This window comes from Papaver somniferum, chromosome 1 (genome assembly GCF_003573695.1).
Source record: "Papaver somniferum cultivar HN1 chromosome 1, ASM357369v1, whole genome shotgun sequence".
NCBI lineage: Eukaryota > Viridiplantae > Streptophyta > Magnoliopsida > Ranunculales > Papaveraceae > Papaver > Papaver somniferum.
In genome coordinates this window covers 23241616-23260395 of record NC_039358.1, presented here as the reverse complement: position 1 = coordinate 23260395, position 18780 = coordinate 23241616, and the positions used below count along the sequence as shown (strand labels likewise).

The 18780-nt window shown below is 35.4% G+C and overlaps 1 protein-coding gene across 1 annotated transcript; it reads right to left on the bottom strand.

Annotated features, from left to right (window-relative positions):
• Positions 1 to 13500: 13500 nt before the first annotated feature.
• On the bottom strand, positions 13501 to 18435 carry LOC113281292 (protein GRAVITROPIC IN THE LIGHT 1-like). The gene is made up of 3 exons (XM_026530006.1): positions 18309 to 18435; positions 18110 to 18197; positions 13501 to 15206 (listed from the first exon to the last, which is right to left on the bottom strand). The coding sequence occupies exon 3, from the start codon at positions 15201 to 15203 to the stop codon at positions 13875 to 13877; it is 1329 nt and encodes a 442-aa protein (XP_026385791.1). The 5' UTR covers positions 15204 to 15206; positions 18110 to 18197; positions 18309 to 18435; the 3' UTR covers positions 13501 to 13874.
• Between the last annotated feature and the right edge of the window lie 345 nt (positions 18436 to 18780).

Sequence of the window (18780 nt, the reverse complement as noted above, 5' to 3'; positions counted from 1 at the left end):
TCAAAATCCCTTAAATGAAGATCTCTTAGCCAACTTAGTAGCAGATCAAAATGAATATGCAACAAGAGAAGTTCAAGCAAATACTCTTATGAGACTTAAATCCAGAGCAAAATGGATTAAAGATGGTTCTGCAAACACTGCATACTTCCATGCTAGAATGAAGATTAGACAAGCAAGAAATACAATCAGTGAACTAGAAGATGCAGATGGAAATATTATTAGTGATCAATATCAAATTGCAAACATTTTAGTCAAACATTTTCAACAAAAATTTGAAGCTCAAAATGTGGATGTTTCTGAAGAATTTTTGGATGTTATTCCTTCAGTTATTACAAATGAAGATCAAGAAATGTTGGACTCCATTCCCACCACAGAAGAAATCAAGAAAATTGTTTTTGAAATGAACTCAGATAGTGCACCTGGTCCAGATGGATTTCCTGGATCATTTTATAAAAGTTGCTGGGATATAATTCAGTTGGATTTAAAAGATGCCATACAATTCTGTTGGAGAAGAAGGTTTATCCCCAAGGGCCTAAATTAAAATTTCCTAACCCTCATTCCTAAATGTTCAGGTGCTAAGAAACCAAGTCAATACAGACCAATTGGATTGAGTAATGTATTATTCAAAATTTTCACAAAGATAATTTTTGTCAGAATGAATGGACTCATGGAGAAGTTAATTTCATCACAACAAGCTGCTTATGTTAAAAGGACAAGCATTCAATAACAAATACTTCTAGCTTCAGAGATGGTTAATGAAATGAGAAAAAAGAGAAGAGGTGGTAATGTGGCTTTGAAACTGGACATATCTCAGGCTTATGATTCTGTAAGTTGGACTTTTCTTCTTAAAGTTATGCGCAAATATGGATTTTCTTCATCTTGGTGTAATTGGTTGTTAAGCATTTTTGAATCTGCAAAATTATCAGTAATGATCAATGGAGGACCATGTGGTTTTTTCTCAATGCATAGGGGTCTTAAGCAGGGTGATCCATTATCCCCTATTTTATTTATTTTGATGGAGGATGTATTGAGTAGGAATATCACAATTTGGTTAATACAGGGCAAATAACTCCAATGGTAGTCAGGAATGGAATATACCCAACTCACTTATTTTTTGCTGATGATGTTTTCTTATTCTGCAATGGAGCTAAGAAGACTTTGCTTTGTCTATTCAAGCTGATTGAAAAATATCAACATAGCTCTGGTCAGATGATTAACAAAGCCAAAAGCAAGTGTTTTATTGATGGCACCAATTCAGTCAGAAAGCACCAAATTAGCAGTATAATTGGTATGGATATATCTTGTTTTCCAGATAAGTATCTTGGTATCATTCTAGCTCCAGGAAGGGTAACTACAGAAATGGTCTGGCCAATGGTACTTATGCTTCAGAGTAAACTTGCAACTTGGAAAGGAAAATTACTATCCTTTCATGATAGACTGATTCTTGTTAAAACAGTGTTGTGCAGTTACCCTCTTTACAATATGGCAGTTTACAAATGGCCATCTTCTGTTATTAAGATCTGTGAAAAACTAATAAGAAACTTTCTATGGTCAGGTGATGGTGAGATTAGAAAGTACAAAACTTTATCTTGGAAGAAGATCTGTGTGCCATACAATGAAGGTGGCTTGGGTATTAGAAGGCTAGAAGTATTTAACAAAATTTTGCTAATGAAAATGATGTGGAAATTGATATACTCATCAGATGAATGGGCTCTGTTTTTTACAGCTAAGTTCAAAGATAAATATGGTATATGGTTTTCAAAATGGAAATTATCATTTGTAAGAGCAGGTCTGCAATGGGCTTGGCTTACTTTACAAGAAGACATCTCTTGGAAGGTTGGAAATGGAGCTAACATCTCTGTCTGGTTTGATAACTGGTATGGATCATCCCCACTAATCAATGAAATTGGTTACACAGAATTTATCTATAACAATATGCAATTAAAAGTTCAGAACTTAATCAGGAATAACCAATGGAATATACATCCTCAGTTGCAGCATTTGTTACAGTATGATAATTTGCCTCAGATCTACAGTGGAAGTGATTCCATAATATGGAACCTACATACAAGTGGTCTGTTCAATAATGCAAAGGCAGTGGAGAAAATAAGACACAAGGAAGACAAGGTAGAATGGTCTTCTTATATATGGAGAAAATCTTTGCATCCAACTATTGCCAGCAACATTTGGAAACTTCTGCAGGGAGTTTATGTGAATGATGACATGAAAAGAAAGCAGAGATATGAAATGCCTTCTAGGTGCTGTATCTGCAAATCAGAACAGGATTTTATGGAGCATACACTGTGGCTTTGTGAATTCAGTGTTCAGGTTTGGAATTGGATTAGCAATATGTTTCAATTTCCCAGGCCATACTCTTTTTCAGATGTTTTCTCTGCAGCAAAACAACACAGTCCTTTCATTGATGAAGTATGGATTGTTTCTTCTTGTACTGTCATTAAGGAACTATGGTTTCAAAGAAACGGGATTTTCTTTGAAGGTGGTGATGTTAACTTTCATGGCTTCAAGCACAGGATAATGAAGACAGTCAAAGAACATGGAGTTAGAATAAGAGGAATTAGATGGAATAACAACTATGAAAATCAAATTCTTAGTTACCTTAAAATTGATTCTTAAATTTCATTTTCTTTGTAATTTTTTTTTTTTTGCTATGTTATTTGTGTTATAGTACCTTTTGTAACCTTTTAGTTTGTCAATAATAAATAGAAAGGGTGATTCAGCAAAAAAAAATAAAAATATGGGAGGCAGATTGGTTTAAAGTATTCAATTGAGTTGAAGTAACTCTTAGTTGGTGTGACGTCAGCTAAGGGAATCAATTGCGCGGAGTCCTGCTGGGATTCAAGAGGCGTAAGGAACACGACTGTAACTGAATTGCTGGGAGGGTTTAATTCGGTCTCAACTACATTCCAGTTCGAAGTTATTGGTAGTATGCTAGTGTCTGTAGCGGCTTAATACAGTTTGGTGTTCAATCTTGACTAGGTACCGGGGGTTTTCTGCATTTGCGGTTTCCTCGTTAACAAAACTCCTGGTGTCTGTGTTATTTCTTTTCTGCGTTGTATTATTTATCCTTATAATTCAAATATCACAGGTTGTGCGTTAATCAATCATAATATATACATATGACCTTGTTTGTTGGATACGACTTGATTGATTACTTGGGAAATCGATCTTTGGAATCACCCAAGTGCTCTCACCCGGATTTCAGGTTCACGGACTTGTGTCTGTAAATGTTCTGATTTGATAGTTAGAGATATAACTCTAGATATTCTTTCTTGATTGAGTTGAACTCTCGGAATTGAATATTGAGTTTGTCCATAAAGATTTCCTAAGAAAAATTTGGCGGTGTATTTTGGTACCCCCCGCGTTTTCAAATTCTACTTGAACAAATTTAAATAAAAGAAACCCTAAATTTAACTTAGCTTTTCTTTTTTTTTCCTCTTCAGAACAACATTACTTCAGCAATTTAACATCACCCTTTTTATTCTTATTATATTCACTACTCAATCTTCTCATCAATCTCATTCAATCTCAAAATCGAACCCAAAAACCTTAATTCTGATTCACACAGAATCATCTCTTTCTTCTGCTAACACCAAACCCTAACCTAATTGTATCTATAATCTTCTCAACACCATTCTTGATTCGCCCATCTCATTAATTTCTTCGTGATTCACATACTCGATTTTCAGTTCATGCTTCAGAAAAGAAAAATGAAGAACATATAAGAAGAAGAAGAAAAAAAAATAAGAGAAATGAGTTTCTCTTATACCCGGTTTTAGGTTTAACCAAAACACTATTGCTAAGGCACCCAAATCAATGAATATGGGTAGCCGGTTGAAATAGAAAGTATTACCTTGAATCATGGGTGCCCCAGTATCCGAATGGCGCGTTCGAGTAGTCCATTCTAGATAACTTTTTGATAACTAACCAATGATGTTATTTTTGTTTCTAGATTATTGTTTCATTAACTCTTATTATTTAATTTTATATTTGGTTAATCAGGTTATTAGAGGTTAAATTTGTTTCTTGACTAGTCTAATTGGTTGATGAGCTTAAGAGTCTCTACACGTAAGTTTTGGATTTGTGAGGTTTGCTAGCTTGTCTGTTGCAAACATATTTTTACACCTTGATCTCTCGATCTAAACGAAAATCAAATAGGTTTATTTTTTAGAGGCAGATTGGTATCAAAAGTCTTCATTGCGGTTGTGAAGGACGTCATCTAAGGGACTCAAGTGCGTAGAACCTTGCAAGGTTCAAGAGACGTAAGAAGCGCGTTTGTAACTGAATCTCTTGGAGGGTTTGATTCGGTCTCATATGCATACACATTCCGAAGTCTAATAATAGGATAGTGTGTGTAGTTGGTTATTACAGCTCGGTGTTCAAATCTGGACGAGGTCCCAGGGTTTTTCTGCAGTAGCGGTTTTCTCGTTAACAAAATTTCTGGTGTATTGTGTTTTTCCTTTTCTGCATTATATTGTTTATCTTTATAATTTGGTTTACGCAAGTTGTACGTAATCTAATTATGATCGATTACGAGACTTGTTCTTGTAGAATTCGTATCATAAAAGATAGATAACAAGTTTAATTACTTGGCAAAATTCCGATTGGATTTTTTGGATACGACTAGATTGATATTGGATTTTGAGCTTTGGGATCGTCCAAGTACTTTTCTTAACAATCAAGCTCACGGATTCATTGTCTCATACATACTGATTGAAAAGAGGTAGAAATTTAAACTATGTATACATATTATCAAGGATCATTAAGTTGGTCTGCTAGATATTATATTAGGTTTTGTCTATACATGTTGCCGAACAAAAAAGTTTATGGTGTACTTGGTACCCTGCATTTTCATTGGTGATTACAAACTCTTAGTGAAGCAAAAGATATCTCTAAGTCTTTCTCTCTCAATATGCTATGAACCCTAAGAAAGTCAACCCTTCTAACACCTTTTACAATCCCTTCTGTAGGAAAAATACAATAACGGATGACAGCTCGCTTCGCTCGCTGGTCTTACTCAGAGAGATTCTCTACTATAATTTTCTTGTAGAAGGGTTCATCTTTGTTGGCCTTTATCTTCGCTAGTCAACTCGCTATTAGTCTTCGCTGAAGCTGTCACTATCGTTCTTTATCTCGTCGTATCACATCTCACCACCTGTCCCTTCAGAGTGTAGATTGTTCAACTGACCTTTCTGCTTGCTCATTAAGTGCCCAACTACCCATTTCAAACTTGATCGTGGATCTCCTTCTAGTGATTTCCACGTGTCTTGCTCTAGTGGAATGGGTACATATCTCGAAAGCGGGAAAAGTTCTGTTAGAGAATGTATCCAGTGTCCACCACGAAGTTGGCTCTCTTGTTTTTGTTTTTCGAGATGCTTACACGTGGCGATATGATTTTCTTTCCACACAAAACCCAAAGAGAAATAATCATCAGTTTGATTATCGAATGAGGTTGAACAAAAAATCATGAGAATTATTGTATTTATCCTTGTCAATGAAAATAACTGATGACCATAAAGTTCTCTAGACTGTACCCACGTTAATATTGGTATTTTGCTTGTGCGGGTAAGTACCGCTCTCTGACTCGATTTTCCAATCTCAAAATTTCCAACCAGGTACATCACATTAAACCTCTTTCGTATAAGAAAACGGAACTAACATTAAAGTGGAATTTCTTCTTTTCGGTTAGCATTTCCCGTTGTTGATACCAAAGATAAATCTAACAAACATGATAAAATAAATATAACGGCTGGTGTCTTAGTAACAACTTTCTACTGGTACCTTTCACTACATTGTGGTAAAAAAAACGAACGTCTCCAGAAACGGTGTACACCGTACAACTGACTCAGTCAAGCTTACTCTCATTCGATTTCCTAGTAATTATCTCGTTGGATCCGCCAAGTTCTCATTTATATCTAAAAAAATCATGGTAATTGCCTTTAAACAAGTCTCATTTAGATTGTTACCATGTTATGCCATTTCACTCCCTTTGGGAACACTGAATGAATTTGCAAAAGTCTCCAAGTCTGAAACAAAAAAAAAAAACAAATTGATGCGTGAACCAACTAAATCAGGTGCTTGGTCATCCATACAGGGTTAGACAGGACGATTTGGTAGGGAACATCTGGGTAGAATTAATGCTTCCTTTGACGAAACAAACTCTCTATATGAAGTCTCATACGACATTACCTTAGCTGCATCGACCATATCTCACCCTCCTGGTCTCTTTGTATAGTCTTTATTTAAATTATTTTCCTTTTTCTCTTTCGTTATACAAGTTAACAAGAGTATTATCAACCTTTAGTTCCATGGGGAATATAAATATATTAGCAGAGTATAAATATCTTAATTTTCTCTAACAATGAAATTAATGTTCCACTAATACCCCTATATGTTTTTTAATTAATGAAAATTATGACAGTAAAACATCACGACTTTCTCTCTCTTATTCTAACTTTCCTTTTCATTTACTTCTCCTTCATTTAAACTAATTTTCCTTTTTATTTTCTTCTTTCCATTTGATCTTCTTCTTGTCCATTTTAATCACATCATGAATATTTAATCTTATTGCTTCAAAATAATTTAAGTATTCACCATCTATGTAAATTATTTTATCTTCAAAAAACTCTATCAGTTATACCAATAATTTAATCAATCAAAATTTATTTTTAGGAAAAAATAATTTTTAGGTTTTCTTAACCGGTTGATCTTCAATCCGATGGATATAAAATTTCCATCAAGATTTAAAGGTGATGATAACTTAAACTTAGGGTTTGCAAAGCCCCATTTCAAAATCGTTTGAATTATAAAACTCTAAGGCTCTAATGAAAGTGATAAATAGAACTATTTCAAAATCGTTTAACGATAAATGACGATTTTTGTGATTTTATTTTTCTCTTCGATTGTTTGGGGGAAGAAAATAGGATGAAGATGAAGAGAGGGTGAGACGTGAGAGACACGAAGCAAGGAAGTGAAAGAAAACAAATGGTTGTTTCTTTCCAATGATAAGGACAATGGTGGAATTTTATTGTTTATTAAAACAATAAGCTATTTATGATTATCCCAATAAATAATTGATAGGCCCAATAAAATAAATAATGATTAGTAGGTGTTATCATATATATATGGGTATACAAGTTAACAACACCCCATTTCTAATTTCACGAGAATCTTCTTGACCCTTTTACATGTTTATGCCAAACAGAATTATGAAAGAGAAGAAAAAAAATACATCCGAGACTGATTAAGTTATTTTGCACCATGGATACTTAACAAATCCTAAAAATTCTTAGGTATTCAATTAAGATATGTAAGGTATTATGAAATATACATGGTATTCGAATCAAATTTATTTAGATTCCACAAGTATCTTATGTATTTCAATTCATTTAGGATTTCTTAAGATAGTTGAGGTGCAAGATATATATGGATTCTTATAGATATATTTGTAGCTAAAGTATGTGTATTATTTATCTCACAATAATTTTAATCCATACCACAAGAGTTTCATGGATTCTTATGGACAATTATTTATTTATTTTTTTGTAACAACATGCTATATTTTTCCACCGGCACCACCACACACCACCCAGCACCAACAACAACCACCACTGACCACCACCAACAATAACAACCACCACCACCACCAACCTCCATCGCTACCACATACACCATCACCTAAACTTATGAAGGTTTTTCTTGAAAGGGAAACATGATGACCTTGATTTTTTCAACTATATTACGATTTGGTAATCCACTTTAATTTTGATAAATTTAAATTAATTCTAATTCAATCCATTATAATCCAAAATTAATATCTATAAAAATGAAGATTTTTTTAAGAAACATTATAAATCGACTAGATTCGGGTAAATAGTATCCATTTTTATCCATATAAATCTTGACCTAATACGCCCCTGTAAAACCATTGTCTTGGCTGTGAGTTAAATGAATTTGTTTACCTTCATGAAAGCAAATCCTGGAAGCGAGAGAAGTTCATGCCATGTGCAGTAACTGGCAAATGATAATATCAGTCAGCATACCACATTTCCAGTAAACCGTGGCATATTCTCTTGACTAACCTCATACATGCCTCGTTAAAAAATTATTTTTTCCTAGACAATGTTAAATTTAATTTATCCTAGATAGTGTTCACTGTTCATTGTTAATACAACATAATACGTGTACATTGTGACCCAACAATGTACACGGTAGTTTCTCTTTTAAGAGTTTACTATCTTTGGTATTCCTTGTATATTAAGAAATTGTCTTCAGTTAGGAAAACACATTAGCTTAAAGTCCAAGATACTAATGTATATATATATATGTCGAGCTTTTATGTATCTTTGTAAGTTGAAATCAATAATACAAAAGTCTTGTTTAAGTTTGTTTTCTCTTCTTAACTCTTTTCTTCTTCATTTAAACCTAAGATAACCTAACTAAGTAGTTCTAGATTGGTATCAGCTAGGTTTCTAGATCCTCAAACCATGTCAACCGAATCCTCTACAATCTCCTCTACAACCTCTGCTCTTATGTCATCTTCTGCTTCTTCACAATCTTCAATCATGGCATCTGTTCAATTATCTCAACCCCATCATATAATCACTGTTAAGTTAGAAGAAAACAATTATCCTCTATGGCGTTCCTAATTTTTACCCTATCTTCAAGGATATGATTTGGATGGTCATGTCACTGGTAAAACACCCTGTTCTGCACCTACTGTTGCTGATGATTTACCTAATCCTGCTTTTCTTTCATGGAGAAAACAAGATAAAATCTTAGTTAGCTGGCTGTTTTCATCACTTACTCCAGCTACTCTTCGCCATGTACATCGCCTGACAACTTCTCAAGAAATTTGGTCTTCTCTCGAATCTCTCTATGGTTCCAAGTCTGATGCTCAGATTCATCATCTTTATTGTGAATTACGAGCTTTAAAGAAAGGTTCTCAAACTATGCGAGCATACATAGATCGTGCTCGAGATATTGTGGATATCCTAGCTGCAGCAGATAGCACTGTTACTGATAAGAAGTTGCGCCATTGTGTTCTTGCTGGTTTGGATAGCTCCTACAACGCCATAGTTACATCTCTTACTACCAATATGAGTTCTCAAACCACAGAGGATTTCCTCACCTATCTGTTTATGTTTGAGCTTATAATGGAACAGCAGGCCAAGTTATTAGCCTCTCAGCCCGTTGTGAATATTGCTGCACCATCTCGTTCACCTGGTTCTCACTCGTCTCGCTTCCCTGCACCGTATGGATCTTCTTCTGCACCATATGGCTCTTCTCCTGCTCCATATGCTACTTCGTCTCGCCCCCCTGTGACCAACAGATCCCAACCTCAACGTGGTGCTCGTCCAGAACTTCCGTGTCAATTATGTGGCCGTAAGAACCATGAAGCCCCCGACTCCTGGAATCGTTTTGATAGAAGTTTTCGCCACCTCGGCGTCAACCACCGTCCACTGCACCTCGCGCATACACTGCTCAAACAGGCATACTTCCATCTCTTCCATGGACTGCTGATAGTGGTGCTACAGATCATATAACTAATGATCTTTCTCGTTTTCAATTTCCAACTGAGTACACTGGTCCTGATCAAATTCAGATGGGTAATGGTTCTTCTATTCCAATTTCTAGTGTTGGATCCTCTATTTTGGGAACTCCCAATCGTAAGTTGCAGCTTCGTAATGTTCTTTTTGCACCGCAAATTTCTCACAACCTCTTGTCTGTTTCCCGTCTCACCACTAATAATAATGTTTTGTTTGAATTCATCCAAATTTTTGTCTTGTGAAGGATCGATGTACCGGGAAGGTTCTTCTTAGCGGCAGTAGGAAGGGTGGTCTCTATCAACTTGATGATTCGTCTAAATCCTCTAAAGCTTGCATAGGAGAACGTACTAGTTTACAAGACTGGCACTCTAGATTGGGACATCCAATGATGCGTACAGTTCGTAAAGTCGTCTCTCAGTTTTCTCTTCCGGTTTCAAGTCAGACTATTAGTTTTTGTTCATCTTGTCATGAATATAGGAGTCATAAGTTACATTTCAATCTTAGTAAAACTAATTATTCCAATCTATTAGATTTAATTGTCTCTGATGTGTGGGGACCTTCTCATATTTTATCTAATGAAGGATACAAATATTATATCATTTTTATTGATGCTTTTAGTCGTTTTACTTGGATGTTTCCTATGTCTCAGAAGTCTGATGTCTTTTCTATATTCTTTTGGTTTCAAAAGCATGTTGAAAATCTTTTTAATCGAAAGATCAAAATATTTCAATCTGATAATGCTGCTGAGTATCGCAAACTTACTCCGCATCTTCAACAACTTGGTATTTTTCATCGATTTTCATGCCCACATACTTCTGAACAAAATGGTTTGGTAGAACGTCATCATCGTCATATTCGTGAAACTGGTCTTATGATTCTAAACATGGCTTCTGTACGGTCCTCATATTGGTATGATTCTTTTTATACTTCTTGTTATTTAATGAATCGTGTTCCTTCGACGTCTATTAATAACTCCTCTCCATATGAAGCTCTTTTTGGTCTTCCACCGGATTATAACTCTCTTCGTGTATTTGGTTGTTTGTGTTATCCTCACCTACTTCCATATAGATCTCACAAAACGGAACCTCTTTCTTCTCCTTGTGTTTTTATTGGCTACAGTCCATCTCACAAAGGTTACAAGTGCCTTCATATTCCTATGGGTCGAATATACATAAGTCTTCATGTTGTTTTTGATGAGACTACCTTTCCCTTTGCGTCTGTATCATCACCTTCACCGGCATCGATCACTTCTCAGGTAACTCCTACTTTACCTTTGTTTGTTCCATTACCACCAGTCTCGGTTGCCCGTTCCACTATTTCTCCGTCGCTTCCAGTTTGCACAGTTCCAGATAAATTAAGTACTTCTACTCAGTCTGCACATAATGCTTCATCTCCATCTGTGATTCGTCAGTCTCCACCTGTTCGGAAACTAACGTCTCCTCGGTCTCCAATAAGGCAGTCTCCAATTGGTTCTTTGGCTCCTCGATCTCCAACAAGGCAGTCTCCACCTGTTCAGCAACTGATGGCTCCTCGGTCTTCATCAAGGTCAACAACCAGTTCCCATTGAGAGTCATGCTACCACCTCAGATAATATTTTGTCGGTACCTGTTTCAAATTCGAATTCGTCTTCAACCAACGACCAGTCTCCAGCACCAGCTTATACCTCTTCATTGGACGTATTAGGCTCCACACAAGCAGCAGCAGCTTCCAGTGATCACGTTTCAGCTGTAGTACCTGCTCTTGCGACACATCCAATGGTGACTAGGGATAAAGACGACATTTTTAAACCCAAATCCAAATATGCGTTGGTATGTGATTCACTTCGTGAACCAACTTGTATTTCACGGGCTCATAAAGATCCAAAATGGCGTACATCATCCGATGACGATATCAATGCATTGATTCGAAACGGTACTTGATCACTAGTACCATATGATCCTTCTATGAACGTTATTGGATGTAAATGAGTATTTCGTATTAAACGAAAGGATGATGGTACGATTGAACATTTTAAAGCTCGCTTAGTTGTTAAAGGTTACAATCAACAAGAAGGAATAGATTATTCAGAAACATTCAGTCCAATTGTTAAACCATGCACTATCCGTATTATTCTTGCATTAGCTTTGTCTTCCAATTGGCTTATTCATCAACTTGATGTGCAGAATGCTTTCTTACACGGAGAACTTCAAGAAGAGGTGTACATGCAACAGCCTCCGGGTTATGTGGATTCTCGTTTTCCTACACATGTTTGCAAATTACATCGTTCTCTCTACGGACTTAAACAGGCTCCTCGTGCGTGGTACCACAGACTTAATACCTTTTTGCTACAAATTGGGTTTGTTACTTCAAAGTGTGACTCGTCTTTGTTCATTTACAATGGTACTTATGGTACTATTTTATTTGTTGGTCTACGTGGATGACATTATCGTTACTGGCTCCAGTACCACAGGTATCGCTTCTATTCTCACTCGCTTACAACAAGAATTTGTAATTAAAGATCTTGTTTTCTTGTCTTATTTTCTTGGCATTGAGGCGACTCGTACTTCTTCGCGTTTATTTCTTTCTCAACAACATTATGCTCATGATCTTCTTATTCGAGCAAAAATGGATGGAGTCAAACCAATTCACACTCCACTTAGTACTTCTGGCGATATTTCTTCTGATCGTAGCACTCTATTAACTGATGCTACTGAATATCGTAGTATTGTTGGAGCATTGCAATATTTAACATCTACTCGTCCAGATCTTGCATATGATGTCAATAAAGTTTGTCAGTTTATGCTCCTACCGAGTTTCACTGGAGTTTAGTTAAGCGTATTCTTCGTTATCTCAAGAATACAAGTACCTTTGGTATACTTCTTCGACCATCACCTTCTTTACAATTATCCTTCAGTGCATATACTGATTCTGATTGGGCTGGCTCTCTTGATGATCGGCGTTCTACTAGTGGATATTGTGTTTATTTGGGTGGAATTATTATCTCCTGGAGTGCTCGTAAACAGAAAACAGTATCTCGTTCTAGTACTGAAGCTGAATATCGAGGACTTGCTATTGCAACTGCTGAAATTATGTGGATTCAGTCACTCATTTCAGAGCTAAGTATATCTACTCGTTTTCCTCCTATTTTATGGTGTGACAATCTTGGTGCAACTTATCTCACTGTTAATCCTATATTTCATGCACGGACAAAGCATATTGAAATTGACTATCATTTCGTTCGTGATCAAGTTGCTTCCAAGCTTCTTGATGTTCGTTTAATATCATCTAAGGATCAAATTGCGGAAATATTCAGCAAACCACTTTCTAAAGATCGGTTTTCTCTTTTACGGTTCAAGCTTACGGTTCAGAATAACCCGTTACGCTTGCGGGAGGGTGTTAACACAACATAATACGTGTACATTGTGACCCAAAAATGTACACGGTAGTTTCTCTTTTAAGAGTTTACTATCTTTGGTATTCCTTGTATATTAAGAAATTGTCTTCAATTAGGAAAACACATTAGCTTAAAGTCCAAGATACTCATGTATATATATGCCCAGCTTTTATGTATCTCTGTAAGTTGAAATCAATAATACAAAAGTCTTGTTTAAGTTTGTCTTCTCTTCTTAACTCTTCTATTCTTCAGTTAAACTTAAGATAACCTAACCCTAAGTAGTTCTAGCTTTCATTGTTTGCAGATAAGGGCGTTAAAGAGTGATTTCCATTCAAGAATCGCTTATAACTAGACTATCAAAATTATTTAATGATTTCATGTTGGTACATACCAAAAGATATTATGTACATCTTGAAACTTGAAAGGGGATGACCAACCTTGCACACTTACTGATGACTCTCCTGTGTTGAGAAACTCAACTCTTGCATTCTGCAGGGACAGAATGCAGCTGATACGGTGGTGCACATTTTCCTTGTTCAAGTTACATTTCTCTCAAGTATATAGTGCACTGCATAATTCTTAGGATTTCATTAACTTATTTCAAACACATATATACAAGATACTTTTACATGAAATGGTCGCCAAAAGATTGCACTATTCTCACGGAAATTACCCAACTCTGTCACTATTCTACTTGTATTAAGAAAAATGTCCATCAGAAAAATATCTTCGCACTCCCAAACTCATGACGATGATGATTCTTTCTCCCTCTGGAAAACAGCAAAGATGACTATCAGCTTTTCAGTTTTCAGTACACAACAGTACATCCTCTAGCAAAACTCTGAATTCACAGAGCATCAGCAGTCACATAAATTTCACGTGTGTACTCTTTCACGATGATGTTCCTTGGTTAGAGTAATTTTTGTCATATGAATTTACCCAACTGATAGATAAACCTGGCACTGAATTATGGTTTTACCAATCTTGAATCCGGGAACAACAGTGAATGATACCCGAGGGTTCCCAAGATGAGAGTGAGACTCGTCCAAATTTACACTTCCCATGAAGACTTCCGAGAATCTACAACCTTTTCTTGTTTGAAATATTGAAGCCTGAGGATTGAATGAAAAGCCAAGACAATGTAAAAGCCAAACCATCTTTGCCATTTCGAGAAACTTAGTAAAGAATTTCGTTTCGGGGTACCTCCCGGAGTTTATAAGATTTCTCTGATTCATATCACCGAAGAATGAAAACTCCATCTTTGGATGAACCACGTCCAAGTACTTGACACGTAAAAACTTCCTAAACGTTGAATTCAGCCTTAGAATTTCTTGCGGAGATTGCTCTTTGAAATCCATGAAAGTCTGAAAGAATTGAAGATTCTGTTGTTTTTGTTCAGCTAGAGATTCTTTGAATAAAGCAAAGTTGGGATACTGGAAACAATCAAACATAATTCTACATACAAATGATTCGAAAGCGAAACATTTGTGATTGGATTTCAGATAAACCGAACCTGGCTGAATCGAATTGGCTGCTGCGTCGATATCCCAACCAGAAGTTACCATTTCTTCAAGCATCAACTTAGTAAAGATCCGAACCGATTTAATGGTATGCCGAAGAACTGTAATAAAACGAGTAGGGTTTAAGTCATCAAGATGAAGATTATCAAGAACTGATAAAGGTCCTTTAGGGTTTAATCTCTGTTCAATTGACCTATTTAACTCATCAGATTCTTCCAATTTCTCTCTAAGGAATGTAATCTCAGAATCTTGAAGCTTCAATTGGGACTCATATTTCTTACTCATGATATCATATGTCTTTAAGAGAGACTGTTGTTCTTGAATTTCAGCTAATAACATAGTAACTTGAGGAGACGAATCGATTACTTTCTTCGAATAACTCTGCTTTAGTTCAGATAGATTTTTTAGTTCATTGATAACCAATTCATCACCAGATTGAATACCATCAGGATCATAAGGAGATTCAGATATCTGAATTTGAGCATAAGAAGCTTTAATGGCAGAAATACTAGCAAAAAGTTTCGAAAGTAGAGCTTCAATTGAAGCTTTGATTTTAACTTTCTCATCTTTGTCATCTTCAAATGATTGAGTACCAGTGACAACAAAAGCTGAATCCTTATTGGGTTTATCTTGAAATTTGCTCTTTTTTATTCTCTCTTTAGATCCAACTCCATTTGTAGTTGTTCTAAAGCGAAGAACTTTAGTGAAATTTTTAACTAAACCACTTACGTTGTTTGAATCCATACTCTGCAAAAGGAAGAAGAAGAAGGCAATTAACAGAGAATCCGACAATGATTAAGAGTTCAAAGATAGAGTTTTAATAGGAGAAAGTAAAAGCAATTAAATGAGAGGGAATCACAGAAAGTGGATTTGAAAGAAAAAAGAAGTATGGATGGATGATTGAGAATTTGAAGAAGAAGAAGTCGATTTTAAGAAAAATAAATAAAAGTACTTGTAGCTTTAACGCTTAAATGGAGAAGAACGCTGGTAGTGGATTTTTAGCTTTTTATTTTGATTAAGCGGGAAAAAGAATAAGAAGAAGTAGAAGCGGAAAAGTTGTTTAAGCGGAAGAAGAAACAGAGAAAGACTACAAAACGCGTTTATTTAAGCAACCAAAAGCTGTTACGGAAACGGCAAATGAATTAACCCTAAAATATCAAGCTAATTAAGCCAATACTAATTTTTCTATTGTCTATCAAAAAGAAGGAATATGACGATTATTTTTCAATTTATATTTTCCAGGATTAGAGCGATTTGGTGCTTTTAAGGAAATATAATAAATGCAAAATTTTGGTGGTGGCAAATATAGAATTGACTATTCTACGAATTTGTGATGTGATGCACTGGTATATGAAAACCGACTTTTCTAATTTATTGAATCATCAACTCACATGGTAGTAACATTAAATTAGATTAAATTAAATTGAATAAAGGGTGGTGTTATTCAACTCCTTATTTTCCACCTCCCTATTTTACTCATTCCAATCTAAACTCCACATTTGGGAAATGATAAATCCCACTTCTATCTGAATATGATTTAAATGCTAGATGTGTGGTGTAGATTGGAGGGAGCAGAGTACGGAGGTGGAGAATAGAGAGGTGAATAGCATTTCCGTTGAATAAAAGATTCGAAGATTTTATACTAGTTGTGTCTTAATCTTTGCGATTACGTGTAGCTGGCTTTTCTATCACACGAGTAGCCTACGTAAGCTGAAAGCATTTCACAAAATTGGTTAAAAAGACCACAATCAACAATTTCTGGGTGAGAAAGACATGTAAAATTTGATACTGTTTAAATGGACGAGAATGTAAAAATAGCTGAGATGTAAACAGTTTCATCCTACCCATTTTCAAATACTTTTTCTTATTTTTAATTTACATCAGGATGCATACAGTTTCATCCTCGCTCTTTCTTAAATTTAAGTCAGGATAAATCAAGTTACATTCTTGCTATCTTTTTGGTGTCCATTTCACTCATATTAATATTTACTCATCCATAAAACCATGTTTTAAAAGTATTTGGACAAATGACCCATTTTCCGATTTCATTTCACACCTGACGTAGAAGTAATCAAATGGAATTTTAATCAACTTGGGATTTTGTAGCCTTCCATCATCTAACTCTAACCAGCTAGTGGATTAACCGGTGACATCGTGCATGTTTTGTGTCTGTGTTACTTTCATGACTAGTCTACCACTTTCAATTGAAGTAACTACAGTCCTATGACTTGGTATCCGCCACAAGAAGTAACTACTGTGTTGTACCCACTACCGAACAGCAAGAATGTGTTCACATGATGTACAACTACAAATGTCAGCTAGACTAGAGTATTTGCGCTAGCCGGAGAAAGCTGTCCAGAGGTTGTTTGATGCATGAATAGCTGATAGGACCTTACCTGTCCACTACCAACCCACAGTGAAGTAGATACCAGTAAGTAATTATTTAGCATACGATCATTGAGGCAAGCAAATGCAACAACTTTGGCCCTTGAGCGAAGTACTAATCTAGTCTAGTGCATTATTTGTAATGATAACTACAGGGCCCGTATTGAGCCGTTTTATTCTCTAATAATTCATGGCAACCATCAGATCCTTCCAACATCTATTTGATGTCCTTTTGCCTGTTAGAATTAAAAAATCAAGATTTAAAGGGAAACGACAATGCACCGTCAACATTTCTAATCTATATCCAGCTGACTTGGTTTGTTGCACCAATCTCGAAGCAATGTTCAATCGGATCTTAGGTAAAGATTCTCAAAGTAAGCTAGAAAGAAAAAGAACGCGCCTTCCGTGGGACCATATAAAGCATGGGGCTAAGTAGACTTCATAGTTCATAGGTGATGATCAAACAAAAAAAAAAGTAGACTTCATAGGATCTCGTGCGACATGGTGTACGCCAAGGTTTGAAAAACTTCCGGTATTTTTGAAAAAACGACCGCTATAACGATCACGCCTATGTAGCGTTATTTAGACCCGTTATAACTGTTTTCACGCATGTTATAACTATTTTTTTTAAATTAAATTTTATGTTTTTCCTTCTAAATAACATTTTGAGACAAGTTTTTTAATTTTACGTTTTTACATCAATTATAACTGTTTTTTAAGAGAGAAAAATAGTCTTACAATTACAATTTTCTATATTTTAAATTAAAGATTAAAAAATTATAAATAATATTTTAAAATTAAAAAAATAAAATAATGATGTATAGAAAACGTTATAACAATGTTATTAGACCCATTATAACTGTTTTCATGCACGTTGTAACTGTTAGATAGGAATTTCAAATCATAATTCTTTTTTATTTTCTCATTAACGTGTTTTTTGTCCAAAACGTGCTCATACCCGTCAAAACGCGCTATAACGGTCACGTCAGTGGCTGTGACCTGAGCCGTGACATGTTTTTCAAACCTGGGGTGTGTGTATCATTACTTCAACTTCGTGTTTGTTGTTCGGTATATCTTAAAAACGTAAATCATGAACCGATTCACTGCTCTAAATCTAACGGATCCCTCACAATCTCAACCCGGTGGAAACATCCAACTTCCATCGGGTTCCACCAAGCTATGGCTAAAAACAGATATACTCCAAGACTAATCTTCTGGGATTCGTAACTTAATATCAGATCAACGGTTTGAAATGTAATACTTACATTTAATCAGCGAGAAATTAATTACTTCTTCTCCTCCGAATTCCTCCATATTAAACACAGAGACTCGAAACACCTCCAATGGCTACTTCTGTAAATTAAATCCAAAAACAAAATTGTTAATCAGGAATTTTCTGAACACAAAATTCGAAAACGTTAGTCATAAAATCTATAGTCCATTTCTCTCTATACTCGATCTTACCTTAGAACAAACAGGAAGGAATCAAATGGACTTCAAATCTTCCTCGTCATTAGTATCTGTATCCAAACATTCAAAAGAAGAATCCACTAACTGTAAAATAAAAAACTTCAATAGCTTCCTGGTTTTCTCCTTCCCTGGGTAAAAAAAGAAATAGCGCGATTCAGAATGAAATAATGTGGGGTTTTTAAATGAATGTTATTATTGGGGCGTCACACCAGGGGTTTCATTTGGATTCTTAATCCCAAAAAAATGGTTATGAGATATCCTAATACATGTACAAAATGTCTAGATTATCCTTTAACTAAAATAAAAACTTAAAAACCGTAGGTGATTTCACGTCCAGGTTTGGATTAATTCCAACCGTAGAATTTTATTTTCATGTAGTTTTACGTCCAGGTTTGGATTAATTCCAACCATAGAAGCTCATTTTACGTCCAGGTTTCTTTTAATTCCAACTGTAGAATCCGATTTT